Here is a 15,665-nt window from a genome sequence, read left to right as displayed (position 1 = left end):
TTTACAAAGGCATTGAGGTCTCAACAGTACTTGATTAAAATTTTGTGAAAATAGGTAGGCCTGAGGTATATTAATAAATATGTCGTAATGAAAACTAAGTTAGCAGAGAAACGATGGAGGTGCTTAGTCTTGTGGAAAAAAAAAAATAGGCACAGCAGTCTAGGCTTTGCTGATCCCATTGCACGTGGTGCAACTTCCTATGGCAATAAAGTTCCTGTTTTGCTTCTATTTATTCATTATTTGAAGCTGGCAACTTTGTTCTTATCATGTTATCACTTAGCATCGTTCATACTAAGTAATAACAAGATTATATCTCTTAAAGTGACCAGTTTGAGGTTTTCCCACTGCTGAAACACAAGAATGGCGTACGTAGTCGTGGCCACTAACCTGGCACACGGTGACCCTGCCCGTCTCCACACCCCGCTCAGTTATACGGGCAGCAGTATGATGTGAATCAGGGTTAAAAATTAAGTGGTTATCTGTTACAGCTTTCTAGTAAACTATGAGTTGTATTCATGCACATAGACTTCAACTGATTGTATGATATGACCAGCAAGAAAGTCGCTTTTATACCATTATTTCAGTTTTGGAGTAACCTTCGGAGTAACAAACTAGAAAAATGCTGACAAATGACAGAAGTTCAAATGGTTCCATTTAAAAATTTTAAAATCACACTGGTAAAGAAGGAAAAAAGAATTATTTCAAACCTGTTTTCACCTCAAAAAGGTGAGAATGCAGAGCAATGAATCACGTGGATAGTCTGGAGCTGCATCTGCAGACTAGCTAGTCTCTGCTGTCATAATAGAGCTGTATCTTGATCTTTGGCTTAGAAGTTACAGAAAAATTATTTTCCAAACTTACTTTGCATGAAAATGAAATACCTAGAAAAGGTGTTATCTGATTTCAGGAATGTAAATAAAAGCCTTTCTGTTGAGAGCTCAGAATAAGCTACTGAGCAGATAACAGCAATGAAGATGTTATCCAACAAGCCCCAGTGATCTAAAATAAAATTCAATTTCAGCTGAATTAAGGGCACGGCCCTCAATAGAATGTCAATTTTAAGGAGAAAAAAAAAATCTTTCAGTGTTATCTGTAGCAATTGTAAAGGACAGACGTAGGGACCTAGCTTGTGAGGCTTTGCAGATACTATTTTAAAGCTCAGTAATAATTTTTTTTGAGCAGCCCTTTACTGTACTTCATGGCAGCATTACCGGCTGTTGCTGCTTCAGCTTTGTTTTTCCAGGCCTGCAGGCTGCTGCCCAGCTGCGGTTAATCTATGCTGTGTTATTTTTGCCTTTTCATCCCTATATCGATCATTGTTTACATTCCTAGTCGGCCTTAAAGCACTACAGTTCCTGTATGGTACCGGTTCACCGAGGTTGTTGAATTCACTTGCTTTGGCCCTACAGGGCAGGGTCACAGGCTTGGAATAGACCAGCCAGCGGGATCTGCAACTGCGAGTAAGGCCTCCTGATTTTTCTACCTGCTTTCTAAGTTTGTCCTTCATAGTGTCAGAAACAGACAGCGGTGATGCTGTAGGCTAGATGTGATTATATAGGTACTGATAGTCCTGTGGGGATAGCTAAGGAAAAGAGCAACTGGAAGAAGTTACTTGCCCAGGGATTTGAAAGTTTCCACACGGCTGAAGGAAAAACGCCAAAATCCTTGTTTCCCTTCCTCAGCGTGGCTCGGATTTGTCCCTGGGGACTGCTGCTTGTCGTAAGGGGTTAGGAGCCCAACCTTTTCTTGGATGGAGGCAGGCATGGATCTTTGGTTGGGGGGAGGAAGAGAAAGGCCTTACTGTCTCGAAACAGGAGTATGTATGATGGTATCATGAGGTATTTTATTCCCTTTTGCGAGCAAAGCTGTACGCCATTTTATACATCGCACACAGGTAAGCCATTAACAAAGTGAATAGCTAGACAAAGAAAAAGCAGGGGTAGAACGGTCCCAGCTTCCTCTCCCATACCTATATTGATGCCCCATCTGCCTAGCACTGTTTCCTCAACGGCCCATAATGGTGACGGACGTGTTTCTACCACGTTGAACTCTTGTTAATGGAAGTTTTAAGTCACCCCTGTGATGAAGCGTTTCTTAAAACGTAAGGAAAAGCATCTAAACATTGTAGACTTAGTGCTGCCAACCTTCTGAGTTGGGCCACCAGCTCATCCAAAATACGGTGCTGGCCAACGTTAAAGGCAGGTAAGCAAAACGGGTGTTTCGCTGCTGGCTGCGCCTGTTGCTCTGTGTACTGAGCACCAGGGGAGAGGGACAGACTGAAATTCCAACAAGAAACTGGAAGTCACACTAGGATGCGTAGCAGGCAGGATGACAACTTGGGGCTTCAGTAGTACCCCGGCGATTCAGATGCTGAAACACTCTACGAATTCATCACAAATAGCTGCGGTTGTTGTAGCATACAGGTTTTCTTTCAAGTTTGTAAAACGAACAGCAGAATGTCACCACAGCCTTTAATTTCTTCTTGTACATACCATTCACAGTACATTAACAGCCCAAATAATATTGCACTGGATTATTTTAAAAATTTTTCATCTTGCAAGTAGTATTCACTTTTCAAAGCCACCAGATGAACAATTTGGTCAACTTTCCACTAAGAAAATGGTTAGGTAAGAATCCCATACTTATACCACAAGGATTTGTAACCCCAAAGGGACGTGAGAACAAGCTGTAAACTGTTTCCTTGTTAAAGATAGAAAATTAGTAATTTCTTGCTGATTAAATGTAGAAAGACTGGGAAAAAGAATGAAATCTGAAAGTTATCTCATTCCTGTGAGACTGCTTGCTGTATATATAATTATATTCTATACTGTGAAAGTCCATCTACATTTAAAAATCCAGCAGTCTACAGATTAACATGGTAAAAAAAAAATATATATTTTTATGAAAAGAGAAGAAATAGTGTGCCTCAGAGGGGAAAGTTTTCAGATTGTGAAGTAAATTGTTTTTTCTTTTAGGTGCAATCTTTGAGGCAACAAAATGTCTTTTGGCATTTGGCACTCTAATAAGGACAATATTTTAATACTGGCACAAGCTAAAAACAGCACAGAATGACAACACAAGACATGAAACAAACCGCAGCCACTGGGATGATGGTAAGCTAGTTCAAACACACAGAGAACTTAAAACATTTTGCAGAGGAATTGTGAAAGTTTCTGCAAAACCATACTTATTTTTGTCTTTTACCAAATTGTAAGTTTCCCTGAACTTGGAGGGAGAAAAGAGTTTAAAATGTCCTCTAGAAAAAACAGCAGCTGCTGGACAATTGACACGGCGGCTTGTTTAGCCATCAATAGGCATGAGGCTCTTTATGACTCAGAGCTCGAGTGCGTGAGGCAGAGCTGGTGGCACTTCGGATCACTTCCATCCATCTGTGAGGAGGCACGAGGAGAGACACAAACACAAGAACGGTCAGTTCCTAAGGAAGGATTCCTTGAAAGACAGTCTGTGCTACTAGTTTTACACAGGTTTTATCTCCAGTGCCTACAGCAGCATCCTGCTCGCTACTTTACTCCTAAGTCTGTCTGAAGGCCAGAGGCTCTAGATCCAAATGCCTGCCAAAGGCACAGATGAAAGGAGGTTTAGAGAGGATAAACAGGGGCAATGGGACCCAAAAGCCACAAACTTGGAAGTTATTTTACTTGTTCTGCAGACACCAAATCTGTTGGGTTTTTTTCTGGATGGCCCAAGTGATGAGCAGTTGAGACCAACCACGCTTAATTCTAGAGGGAAAAAATGTAATTTAGCTGCAGTTCCTACTTCCTTTTACTAGAACTGAGAAAGGGCTTTTGTGTTTTTTTCCTATTCTACACATTTATTTAATCACCTCTTTCCCACAATTTGCCTTATTTATAGTTTTAGGCTGACGTGGCTAAAACTTAGTAATAGCTTTCTTCAATAAGAGAGGACATTAAGATTTTTGACATGTTCAGGCTTCATATAAAAGAGCTAAATCGGTTCCCAGTACAAACAACCTCAGATCACAATTTAAGAGGAGTGCTGCCTGTTTCCTGGCTCTCTGTCAATCTGAAAATAAGTGGGAGGTATAAAAGTTGCATGCTGAAGTGGCACAAGTAGGTAGTATGAACAGCCGCTTCTGTGAAAAATTAGAATTCTATTTCAGGTATGGATTTACCATCCAGTTGTACTAGAGGGAATGAAGTTACTCTGAAGAGCTACTGAAGAGTCCTGTGAGCTGTTTACACGCTTCCTGAAGTGTGAGACCTGACGCTCCCTGTACAGCCAGCCTGATCAGTTCTGACTGGATGATTTCTGTACGTAGCACAGGTTTTGTAGCGATTCCCGTTACAGCTACCACATCATCAAAACCAGCCACTTGGTTCTAGCATTATCAGGCTTAAAATTCCTTTTAAAATTTTAAAGGGTTCTTTCTCCAATTGTGCTGAACTACTTGCCTGTATTACTAAAGAAACCTGGAATTTTACAAAATGCTGTCTCACAGAAGACTGACTTACCTTTCAAATGTGTATTCACTTTCAGCCCTGAAGTAGTACACGTGGGATTTGAAATGCAGCTTGAACACATAATCTTTGTGAATGTTTTCAGATTCAGAAGGAATTGTAAGTGAATATCCCAGTAAAGGAAGGCTGGCTAAGGGATGATTGTCCTGAAAAAAACCAATGGAAAATGCTGTGAGATCAAATGCCCCTGAGTAAAGAGAACACAGAAGTAAAACGGAAGACAGATGCACGCTCATTTAAAGGTCGTCATTGCATTTCCACGCATGCATGGAAAAATACCAGCTTTATACAATCGCAGCGAACTTAATTGTCTGGTAGTTTCAGCTTGCCGATCTTTACAGACCCTTCTTGTAAGGATCTGCCACAGGCTGATCTTACCGGTATTTCCTCGTATGAAAGGTGTCCCGAGATGTTGAACTTTAGCTGCTTTCAAATTGATGAACATAAAGCTCCATTGTTTGGCATCAACGGAGCGCCACATGTGTTCATCCTAGGCTTGCAAATTCCTACTCCTTTAGAAATTTATCAGCCACTCTGCAGCATTTACTGCTTAAGTCCTTACACTTCTGGCATAGGACGTGTGAACAAATCGTTTCTTTATCCTGCTTATACGTAGAATGTCCTACAATTAATTTTTTTTTTTTAAGTGCAGAAACTATAGTTAAAGGTTTCTATAGAAATAGAAACATGATGTAGCAACTGGATTTATTTTTTGCGTATGGCCTGCTCAAACACAGAGATTCAAAAGTCCAACAGATTCTAGATTCTAGACAGAACCCCCCCTACTTTTGCAGTGGGATGTTGGCTGCTGTTCTCTCTTGTTTGACTTAAAGATCAGTAATGGTAAACAAAATGTATAAGTCACTAGTATGTTTTTTAACTGTGACAATCTCAGAATTTGTACAAGAGAAACCTCTTGTTTAAACTCGTGCCACAATTTCTGAGCAGTAGCAGTATCTGTTTTACTTTTAGGGATGATATGTACTGTTGAAAGTTTCAGGAAACAAGCACGTGTTCTTCAGTTGACAAGTGATCAGACGGAGAACATGCTCTGCTCCGTGTTCCAGTGGCAGTAAAGGCTGGGTAGGCATGACCAGCGCCTCTGCTTCTCTTGCCTACAGCATCCCTGACTGATGTCCGCTTTTCTCTCCGTTACTGCCTTGAAAAAACAAAAGGTTTTCTCCAGCCACACATACTTATGCAGCCTGTTACCTGGTGCGATTTATAGAAGAACATACAGAAGTTGGTGAACACCACCCAGAGCTTCTGCCACCCATTGCTGTTCTTGAATTTTCTTAGGAGATTTCCAGACAGCTGGTTCTGAAACAGATCAAAGGTAGCCAAATGAAACAGTGAAAGATCCCCGCAGTTTAATTAACGTAAGAAAAATTATCTGCTCTTAATCTGGTTGTATGTGACCTTCTTGTATGTGAAAATGTTGTGGTTGAATGGACATATTTTTCTTCTGCATTTTTCTATTACAAAGTAGTACTTTGTGTAACACACTATTTTGTTTGTACCTGGGTACTTCCAAAAACTTCAGGCTGCTACACTAATTATTTTTCTTAAATTGAGGTGGCTTTTAGTAATATATTACTAAACATCAGTCTTCTTGTGCTAGTCTGTCTTTGTTCTTTTCAAATGGTACTTAAATAGAATGAAAACAGAAAGTCTGACATGAATTTGTGATGTAAAGGAAAATTATGACATACTTCAGAATTGCAGATAGAGACTGAGTGCTCAGTCCCCAGTGAGTTCACTTGGTAACTTTTCAAAGATTTCAAAAGCAAGGACTGTTAACCTTACTCTTAAGCCAGAGTTTGGGTATTTTAAACAAAAAGGAGGAGGCAGCCATAACCAAGTACGAGTATTTATAATGGCTGGCTGAAGAAGCTGCTCTTCACATAGTGAAGATGTAAAGTCCAGTATCATTGTGCCTTGCAAATGAAGGGGAGCTCTCAGTGAATTATTCCTTACTTCCCATTCCTTGTTGACTGTAAAGGCTCTCACCTGGATCAAAATAGCTGTTTACGTCATTCTCTTTATATACTGCAAAAGCTAATAATTTAACCTGTAAAGTTTAATAGTCAAAGATGTATCTACTACAAATAAAATATTCTTGAAAACGTTCTGTTTTCACCAGTCTTGGATATACATTCGAGCCTTTGCTTTACATCATCCCATTCTCTGATATCTGGACTGCTGCCTCCTTGCCCTAAGTTACAGGTGTACTCCTTAATTTTCTGTTACCTCATTACTCTGGAGGATATCATAAAAGGACAGGCTTTGCATTCGGTACCAGCAGACATATGAAATGGAAACAGGCCGCTGATCACTGATCAGTCCAGCAGGTAGGGAAGTACAGTCACTGACAGAGAGAGGATCTTCTACCACGAGAGAGACAGAAAGGAGGGAGAGACACAAAGAAAATAAACGATAATGCTGAAGTGAGAGCCACCAACAGAATGATGTGAGCATGAGCGTAACCTGCCACGCATGGAAGAGCAGCGGAGCTGAAGATGTTTTCACAGAACAACGTATGTCTCCAGGGTGTGTTTGGTCTTTGCTGCTTTGGTTGCATTCACTTGAACAAAAATGGAATAATGAGCACAGATCTCCGACCAAAAGATTTGCCTAACTAAATGTTTTAATTGTTAGAATTAGTCACTGGTTTAAGTTTTATATCTATTTATAGTAAGCCCTCTGCTTAAGTGAAAAATACAAGACCTTGTTTCCACGCTGAACTATTCCTCCCTTGCAGGATATGAGGGTATAAAAAGCAAAAAATGCACCTGCATGGGATCGAAATGAGGCTCTACAGTCAAGTGTTTTCTAGTACAGAATAATTTCCTTCTGTCGTATTTCAGCAAAAATCTCCTGTTTAAAAACAGAGGCAGTTACACAAGCTACGGATATGGTCTGTCCTTGCCTCTCTACATTCAGCATCAGTATGTCTTCTCTAGAGCAATGACGGCCTAATTAACGTCTGAGGACTGCCTTGTGAGTGCAAGTTGACTCAGCTTTAAGATGCCTTTAACTGTTTTCATTAACCATAAATTTCCATTTGATGAGTTCTGTGATAACGTACTCTGAGCTCCCTGGAGACTCCTGGGTGAAGGAAGGGCACCCTAAGCAGGCTCACCACCTCATCCTAAAACCTACACTGAACTAGGAGTCTTCTGTTTTAATCTTTGAAAAGTCAACGTCTGCATCTCATCTATGGAGTACAGAATTAATGAATGTGTATAAAATTGGCTTAGCTGTGATCAGGGGGGAAAAAAGGATTTTTATTTTGGGGTGGAAAACGCAAATAAAGAAAAAGCAGATGAGACTGAGCAATGAGACAAGGTTCCAGAAAAGATGGCTAGGTAAAGAAGGTACGTTAGTAATACACGTATTTTAAACTCTGGCTGCAGCAGCTAAAGACAATATCCTTTCAGCTCGAGCAATGACTTAATGCCTCTGTAACTTAAAGCATTAAGACAGTTTAACCTGCTGTAAATTTTAAAGGGCATCAGCATTTTTTTTGGACAGTTACTTCTATGACAATTACTGCTCGAACTGATTTTACAAAGATGCGCTAAGGGAGCAAATAGATGTTTCTTGACTGATGATTTATGCCATCATTTGAGGATACGGGAGTCAGTTTAATAGGTGTGCCTGAAACTTCCTCAGAAGGAGACAATGGAATAGTGCGCTTATTAAGGAGGAGCAAAAAGGAAATTGTCATTCAAGAGCGAGTCTGGAAGCTGCAGTTCAGATTGTTCTGAGGCAGATACCTCCACAGCAATACTAAAGTCGATCATTGAAACACTGGTATTTCTGTGCCAGCAGACGTGCACCGTAGTGTTGCCACGGTGTGGTGACTGACGTTCGAGTGAGGTGCGGGATGCACTGAGGTCGTCCTCAGATTCCTGGTCTACAGTAGTTTCATCAGGAGACTCTATGAAATGCAGGGAAAAAGCATCTTTCTTCCTCTATGCAACAACATATATAATTGGAAAAATTAAACAAATCAATTCTGTCCACAATATTGTGAACTAATTTTAAAACACAATTTTAGAAATAATTTTGTGCTGATGTTAAGTAGAATTTTTTTTCCCACGTGTTTCTGAAAGTGTTAGAATCAAAGACTAACTACCGTGCTTTGTTGGTGCTTTTAATACCTTCCAAGGACAGGCACTGCTCAAATCTTGTTAAATAGTTCCTGGAATCATTATGCTTAAGTCACTTCTCTATTCAGTGAAATTTTCTGCTAACATCAACAAGAACGTTAAAATGGCACATATATATCTATATGTACATAAATCAACTTCAAACGTATCAGTTTGACCTGTGGCCAGCACTTTTCACCACTTTGCTTAGAAGCAATCACCAATCATACTGACAAAAGTGAGTAAAACCTGCTCTCTAGCCTTTACTTACTGTTGTCAGGCGGACTGCTGGCCAGTAACTCTGGGGCAGGGCCACTGCTTTTCTCTGCCAGGTCTATCGCCATCTGAATGTCCTCAGTCCATTTGTCCATTTCAGCGCGGGTACTAACAATGAAAATGCAGGTTTTATTCACTTTCATAAAGCCTGAAAGCAAACTCTTAAGAATCAGTCACAAGCTGGGCTTACTTGTAATTTAAATAAATAAATTCAGATACGAGATGCTCGTTTTTTTCCCCTAATAACTTAAAAGTTTTGGTTCCAACTTGTATAATTGCCACTGTTTTGTCCCATTCACCTTTTTTTTTTTTAAATTATTATTTCTAAGTGGATTTCACAGAATATACCTTTGAAATTGTTTTAGGAGCAAATCCAAACAAAATGACGCCTCTCTGCTTTTCTATCTGCCCCACTGTGAAAGCTGCAGAGAAATACAGTTTATACAGGCATGTTGTCTCTACTGAATTACCTTGCAGCAACAACGATGGACTGGTGTTGACCTCGTAGTGTTAGGCAATGAGGAACCCCCCATTCCTCTTCACTTTCTTCTATCTGAGAGATAAAAGCCCAAATGCAGTCAGATTGCAGGAAGTATGTATTTCTTAAGGTGAAACAGCGACCTGAACAAGCTCTTACCGTTGGGGAAAAGAAAACGAAGAGAAATGTTCACAAATAACAGTTTTGAGCTAGGTATTCAGAAAAAAAGTGGTGGCTGTTGGAAAAGCAGTAAGTTCTGCGGTAACCTCTTAAACCAAAAGCACGTCTTTGTCTGCTTTGTGTCAAAGAAAAAAAGGAAAATAGTGGTATTTTCATCAGAAGACTGATTCATCATACAAAAGGGTGTGTTAAGTCTGGGAGTGCTCTGAACACTGCAGCACCACACAGTTCTGTTGTGAACAAGTCTGTGCCAAATGAACACCAACAATTGAGTAGATTCCTAAAAGTGCTAGATAAAACTTGAAGCCTTGCAGATGTTTAGAGATATTCAGGTACTGTGGTAGTGATTACCTAACTCTGTTCTCAGGAAAGCAGTACGCAACAGATACAAACCCATGAGAAGTTCCAGTGAAAATAACAGGGGGAATGAAAGTGTTTTGAAACTAGCAAAAATATTTTTGAAATCATATAAGAAGATTTAAGTAGGTGCTATTGCCTTGAATTGGCTGTTTTCCAAAAGAATTGCAACGAGAGCTCCAAATGACATACTGCTGCCAGTTTCCCACTATTTTGGCTTTAAGATCCAGAGCTGAAAACATTAGGAAATGGTTTCTTTTTTATAGAAATTTTAGATTGTTGCTACTGTTCACTTGCCTTGCACGGTGTGTCTATAAGCAGTTGGTGATCAATTACTTGTAAAGAATCATGGTTAAATTTATGGCTTTAAAAAAATAAAGAATCCATGTCATGAGAAGTTTTGCAGTATGAGGAAGCTGCCCTGCAGAATGCCTCTTCCCCCCACCCCCTTTTGCTCTATAATCACCTTTGCATAGAATGCTGCATGAACACGTGCCGAACCCCACAGAGCCCGTTAGTGCAGAATGTAACCACAGCTTCTCTGAGTCAGAGAACAGCCTTTCGCTGCTGCTTTCAGTCCAGCAGAAATTCATCAAGCAATTAATATGGGAACATACACAGCCGGTTAAGCGTGAATCCCTGAAGCTCTCGCAATACTTACTGTCATGCTGTATAGTGGAAGATGCCCATGGACTTTAAACTGATTTGATGCTGTCAGGCCTCTACTTGTGTACAACAAGATATCATTAAACTAAAAAGCAAGAACAAGCATTATTAGAATGATGTCAACATGTACGTATGTAGAAAAAAAAATAATTCAGAATGGTAAATATGGGAAAGCTAGCCAGTACTCGCTATTTATATGGCAGTTCTCATGCATGGATCCAAAATACTGGTTTCCACAATAATATTGTGGCACCTAGTATTAACACCTGTTATTTTCCCTGCCTGCCTTCCCAGCTAGTCTCAGTCATGTTCCCACAATTTTCCGCCGTCTTTCTTCTGATGCCTTCTAACATTCCCTTTGTGATCTCTGGGTCAGAAGTAACAAGCCACAGCAGCAGCCAAACCAAGCAGTACCTTTCACACTCTGATGCACTTTGAAGCTATGGAAGGTAAGTGTGTTTCACCAACATTTTCTTCTGATTTGTGTGGAAAGATAAGCTAGCATGCTCAAGAGAGGTGTGTGTAACTTAACTCTTATGAAGTAAGTGGGTATCTATTACTCCCCATATTCAGAAGGAAGCTGGGAGACCTGTTTTAAGGTAGATGGCTTTAGGCTGGAAGTATCAAGGTTAAGAGACTGAGTATCTCGGCTTGTAGAGCTTCCTGCATGTAACAGCAGTTGTCGAAAGCATGTCAAGTGAGCGCCTGCATTTTGTTGCCATATATTTTCACTGTACCACCTGGGTCAAAGGATGTTTTTTCTCAAACCAGACGGCTGCATCAAGAAAATAACACTCTGTGGTATGAAACAGAGCTCTCACAGAGCCTTCTACAATCCAATAGCAATAATGCATGAAGCTATGTGGATCAGCCACTAGAGGGGGATTTAATTTTGCCAATGACGATGCATGTATTTGGAGTCCCAGAACATTGACCCAGGACTTCACTTCCAAAACGATTTTGGTGCTTGAGACAAACCAAAGGCTTCTTTGACAGCCTGAGGAACTGACTTGAGATTCTAGTCTCAGCTTTTTAATGTTTTATACAGATGTAATATCGAGGCATCGCCTGGTAACAAGTATTGTGGCATGTGAGAAAATACGCACCATATTCATTGGGCTTCCTCTTTAGTGCCTTTAAAGGCAGAGGATAACCCTACCCAGAAGATTTAGTGGTTATATCTTAGGCTCATTTGAAAGATTAAATGTCAAACATGTAAAACCTAGTACACTCACAAGCTTTTCTACAGACCCACTGTTGTTTTGCATACAAGCAACCAAGGAAGTATTTTCCTGCCACGCTGTACTGACTCTTTAATGTTGAACATTAAACGCAACTCTTTCAAAGGATGTCTAGTAGTTGTCTATAGGCACACTTCATGAAACTAAAGAGAAACTGTCTTCTTGCTTACCAGAAAGAACATCCGTTGCTGTAAACCTTTACCAGACAACTTACTAAGACTGCCCAGTCTAATGAACTCCTGTGGGAAACAAATACAAAACAAGTATGTATCTTCTGCAAAAATTTTGACCATTTTTTATTATGCAAACGTAAATATGACTCCTTTGTCACAGGACTCACTTGACTATCAGTCACTAAGACTTTTTGTTTTCTTGATTAAGTATGTTAAAAACCTTATTTATAGGATAGTTTCTTTCCACTTGTAACTGTCTTTTGTGATAAACTCCTCCACAGTCTTTCATTCTAAGGACATTCAGCTAAGGAACGCTGATTCCTGCAGACAGCTCCCTCTCTCATCAGTTCTGAATGAGTATTTTTCATAGTACAAATGATGGAAAAACTAGTGATAAGCTGGCCTTTGTGTTACTGGTTAGCCAGTGGTAAGTTTCTGTTGTGCATGTGGCATACATAGGTCTTCACCCAGGTGTAAAATCAGCTACGCAAATCAACATCGCCGTCAGCAGCAGAAAAAGGAGGAAATTTGTCTGGCAGCGCGAGTTATCCTAGTACCATCTATGTCATCTAATACAGTACATTAATTCAGATCAAACTGTTTAAGAATGTTTAGCAATGGAATTATAGGAAAAGTAACACATCTGAAGCTTTCAAAGTGCTGGATTTTCTGGGTTTACTGTGAACTGTACTGTAACTCACCCTTCTACTTACCTGAAACTTGTGAAAAACCCATTTTTCAGTCACTCTCTCCAGCTTCCACCAGGAGGTTTATATTTATTTATTACATTCTTTTAGGGCCATTCAATTCATAATTGTGCATGTAAAAGGCATATAAAGCATCAGAATCACCTGCAGCTTTGGAATAAACTGGCTGTCTTAAGATCAATCTGTTCAGAGGGACACTTTGGTTGCCTTAGTGTCGCTGTGATGTATCCAGTACCACTAGCTGCATTGCACAGGGGCTAAGGGGTGGAAAAAGTGCCTAGAGGTTCTCTCTCTATCATGGTAGGCTCATCGTACCGGAAAGGCCACTGGAAGCTATGTCGGCCACCAGAGAATATTAATCATAACTACTATTTATACGGCACTGCCTAATAGCCACTAGCAGGCTTAGTGCCACCATGGCAAGCGCTGTGCAAACACACGAATCAAGAGCTGCACTCACTGCGCTCTGCAAGCACGGCCGACCACGGGATTTTAATGTCCAATATAGGAACCAGCTCGGTGGCAGCAGAGACCTCACCGAAGAGGATGGCCGCCTGCAGCCTCCTTTAGCACACCTGAGTCACCAGCCTAACACGAGACTTCTCCTTTGAGACATGGAGTTCAGTCCCCTTTGGGTGACCCAGCTCACGGGTGACAGTGGCATTTGCCTCCCTGCCTGGTGTGTGCTGGCTCAGGGACTTCAGTCAGAGCCAGGAGAGTGGCCAAACGGCGGCAAGCAGCAACATTCTGGGCACATGCCAGAGCGTGGTGGCCAATGACTTTTGCCTTTGGCAGGCAAACACCCTCTGCCCCCCATCTGCTTTTTTTCTTGAACTTCCTCAGACAGAAAGACTGCTTGGCCTTTAAACAGAATAGGGTGGCAGAAACACCCGATGACAGCATTTAATTTCATGTGATAGAGAGATGCACAGGCTGTGAAATGTCCCAAGGGGCTTGCCAAGGAAGCGAATGTGCCGTGTGGATCACTGGAAGGAGGCATGAGCCGTGGCAGCTGCTTGGGAGACAGGGAAGAGGCAAAGTGAGGCAGCGGGGAACAGCCACAAATCCAGAAATAATTGTGCTCGGCACTGCCTTCCCAAGGGGACATCACCTTCAACCCCCTTTTTCTAAATGTCTGAATCCTTAAAACGAACTACACCCTAGAGAGCTCAGCCAGCTGCCTCTGTCACGACCCTGTGGTGGCACTAGACACGGCCATGGCACGGCAAGCAGACCCCAAGCTGTGGCTGTCACTGAGCCACGCTCTGGCCATCCCACAGGGGTGTGTCAGGGCTGGATGGCCGGGCTGCAGGGCAAGTTCAAGTGCTGCCATATTTGCAGCTTAATGCAAAACTCATCTTTTTTTTTTTTTTTTTCAGGCTATTTCTCAGAAACACATAAGGGGCAAGTGATGCATTTTTCCATGGCATTTCAGTTGCTGCAAGTAGTGTTTTTCCGAATTACACACAAAAGTCGGGGAGTGGGGAGGAAATTACAACAACAAACAACTCTCAACTTTGCACACACAGATAAGTGTGCCTAGAAAAGTAAAAAAAGCTACAAATATTACACTGAGGCTCATTTATTCTGAAATAAGCCTCACTTTTTTAAAAAAAAAAACCATGACAAATGAGAAAGAGATGTTGGTATTTCTATACCAGAATTTAGAGTGTTTATTTAAGGCAACACTTTTAACTAAATATAACTAAAAAATTATCACCTAACATTACCTGTAGACTAAAAAGACTGCTCATATCTGGGGCTGTAAGTTTCAAAGCTAGGCGTCATGAAAGGGCTGAAGGTCCTCCAGCATGAATTTCTTTCTTCCCTTTAATCTACCGTGCTCTAGCATTGAGGGTTGGAAAAAACAAAGGGCAGCAAGAAATGAGGGAGTGTGCAATTGCTCAAGCTCTGAATGCTGTGATAAATGCTAAGTTTTTTACCGCCTCTATTGTAACAGATGCTTGGAATTGCCTACAACCATCCAAACCTACACATAACATAAACCTAATATAATCAGTAAAAAGGTAATAAAGATGATTGCCTCCTCCTGCTTTAAAGGCTGCTGTGTTCTATGGTATTGTTACGTTTACATTTGAGAGTGTTTGGTGAGAGAAAACCATATGAGGAAACTCAGTTTCACAGCTGCTCCTGATAAATAGGTTTATAAAACATACCTAATGCTTTGAAATTGTACCAGACTTTGATCACAACTCTGCTACTTACCCTTCCTGGGATCACCAGATTGTCTATGCCTATCAAGTCTTTCTTGAGTTCGTGCAGCTTCTGGAAGTTCTCCATCTTTATCATATTGCCATGGAGCTGAGCCACCACTTCAGAAATCTCAGCCAAAGCAGCTAGATGGACAAAACCATAAAATGCTTATTAAAAATTTACAAGAATGTTCAAAAGAAAGATGGCTTTTGTCTGCAGCACCCAGATCATGAACATCACCTTTCCTGTATTACCCTTCTCCTTCAGAGTGTAAAGCTCCCCAGGCAGACTAAAAACCACAGACTCTGGACATCATCTTACAGAGGGGAAGGGAGAGGGTGGAGTGTCGTAATGAGGAGACAATCTATTTCCCCAACAAAAAGTGTGCTCTGTTTTAGCCCCAGGAACTTTGTAGGAATAATCGAGCCAACTCAGAACACCAATGAATGGGTTCTCCTAAAGGACTTAATTTTTTACCTCTCCAATTAATCTAGGGATCTTCTCTATGCTTGAACAAATCTAAACAAGCATTTTTCCCCCTGCCTGCAGCACACTGGGTCAGGTTCGTATTTGAAAACACCAGGACACGGCAGTGTCCTTTACTGTTACCATCTCAGATGGTAAGCACAGGAATTTGGGGGTTTGTCATCAGTCCCAGGAACGAGAACAACTAAAAGGGCTGCATGTTGCTGAGTTGCATCACGGCTCTACTTCATTCTC

At 41.0% G+C, this 15,665-nt stretch overlaps 1 protein-coding gene across 8 annotated transcripts in view; it reads right to left on the bottom strand.

The window, feature by feature from the left end:
• Nucleotides 1–1,823: 1,823 nt before the first annotated feature.
• FARP1 (FERM, ARH/RhoGEF and pleckstrin domain protein 1) overlaps nucleotides 1,824–15,665 on the bottom strand; it is a 213,855-nt gene continuing 200,013 nt past the window's right edge. For 6 of the 8 annotated variants that reach the window (XM_037377826.1, XM_037377821.1, XM_037377822.1 and 3 more), the window contains 9 exons: nucleotides 14,958–15,088; nucleotides 12,022–12,090; nucleotides 10,606–10,695; nucleotides 9,400–9,482; nucleotides 8,925–9,037; nucleotides 8,279–8,442; nucleotides 5,712–5,819; nucleotides 4,494–4,645; nucleotides 1,824–3,389 (listed from right to left, as the gene is read on the bottom strand). In XM_037377826.1, the coding sequence (XP_037233723.1) occupies nucleotides 3,308–3,389; nucleotides 4,494–4,645; nucleotides 5,712–5,819; nucleotides 8,279–8,442; nucleotides 8,925–9,037; nucleotides 9,400–9,482; nucleotides 10,606–10,695; nucleotides 12,022–12,090; nucleotides 14,958–15,088 (992 nt within the window). In that variant the 3' untranslated portion in view covers nucleotides 1,824–3,307. Of the gene's footprint in view, nucleotides 3,390–4,493; nucleotides 4,646–5,711; nucleotides 5,820–6,749; nucleotides 6,887–8,278; nucleotides 8,443–8,924; nucleotides 9,038–9,399; nucleotides 9,483–10,605; nucleotides 10,696–12,021; nucleotides 12,091–14,957; nucleotides 15,089–15,665 lie in introns of those variants that run through there. The other 2 variants (XM_037377824.1, XM_037377829.1) reach the window with 2 other exon arrangements.

The sequence above is a fragment of the Falco rusticolus genome, chromosome 2 (assembly GCF_015220075.1).
Source record: "Falco rusticolus isolate bFalRus1 chromosome 2, bFalRus1.pri, whole genome shotgun sequence".
Lineage (NCBI taxonomy): Eukaryota > Metazoa > Chordata > Aves > Falconiformes > Falconidae > Falco > Falco rusticolus.
Note: the sequence above shows the minus strand (reverse complement) of the source record. Positions and strands in the feature narration are given on the sequence as shown.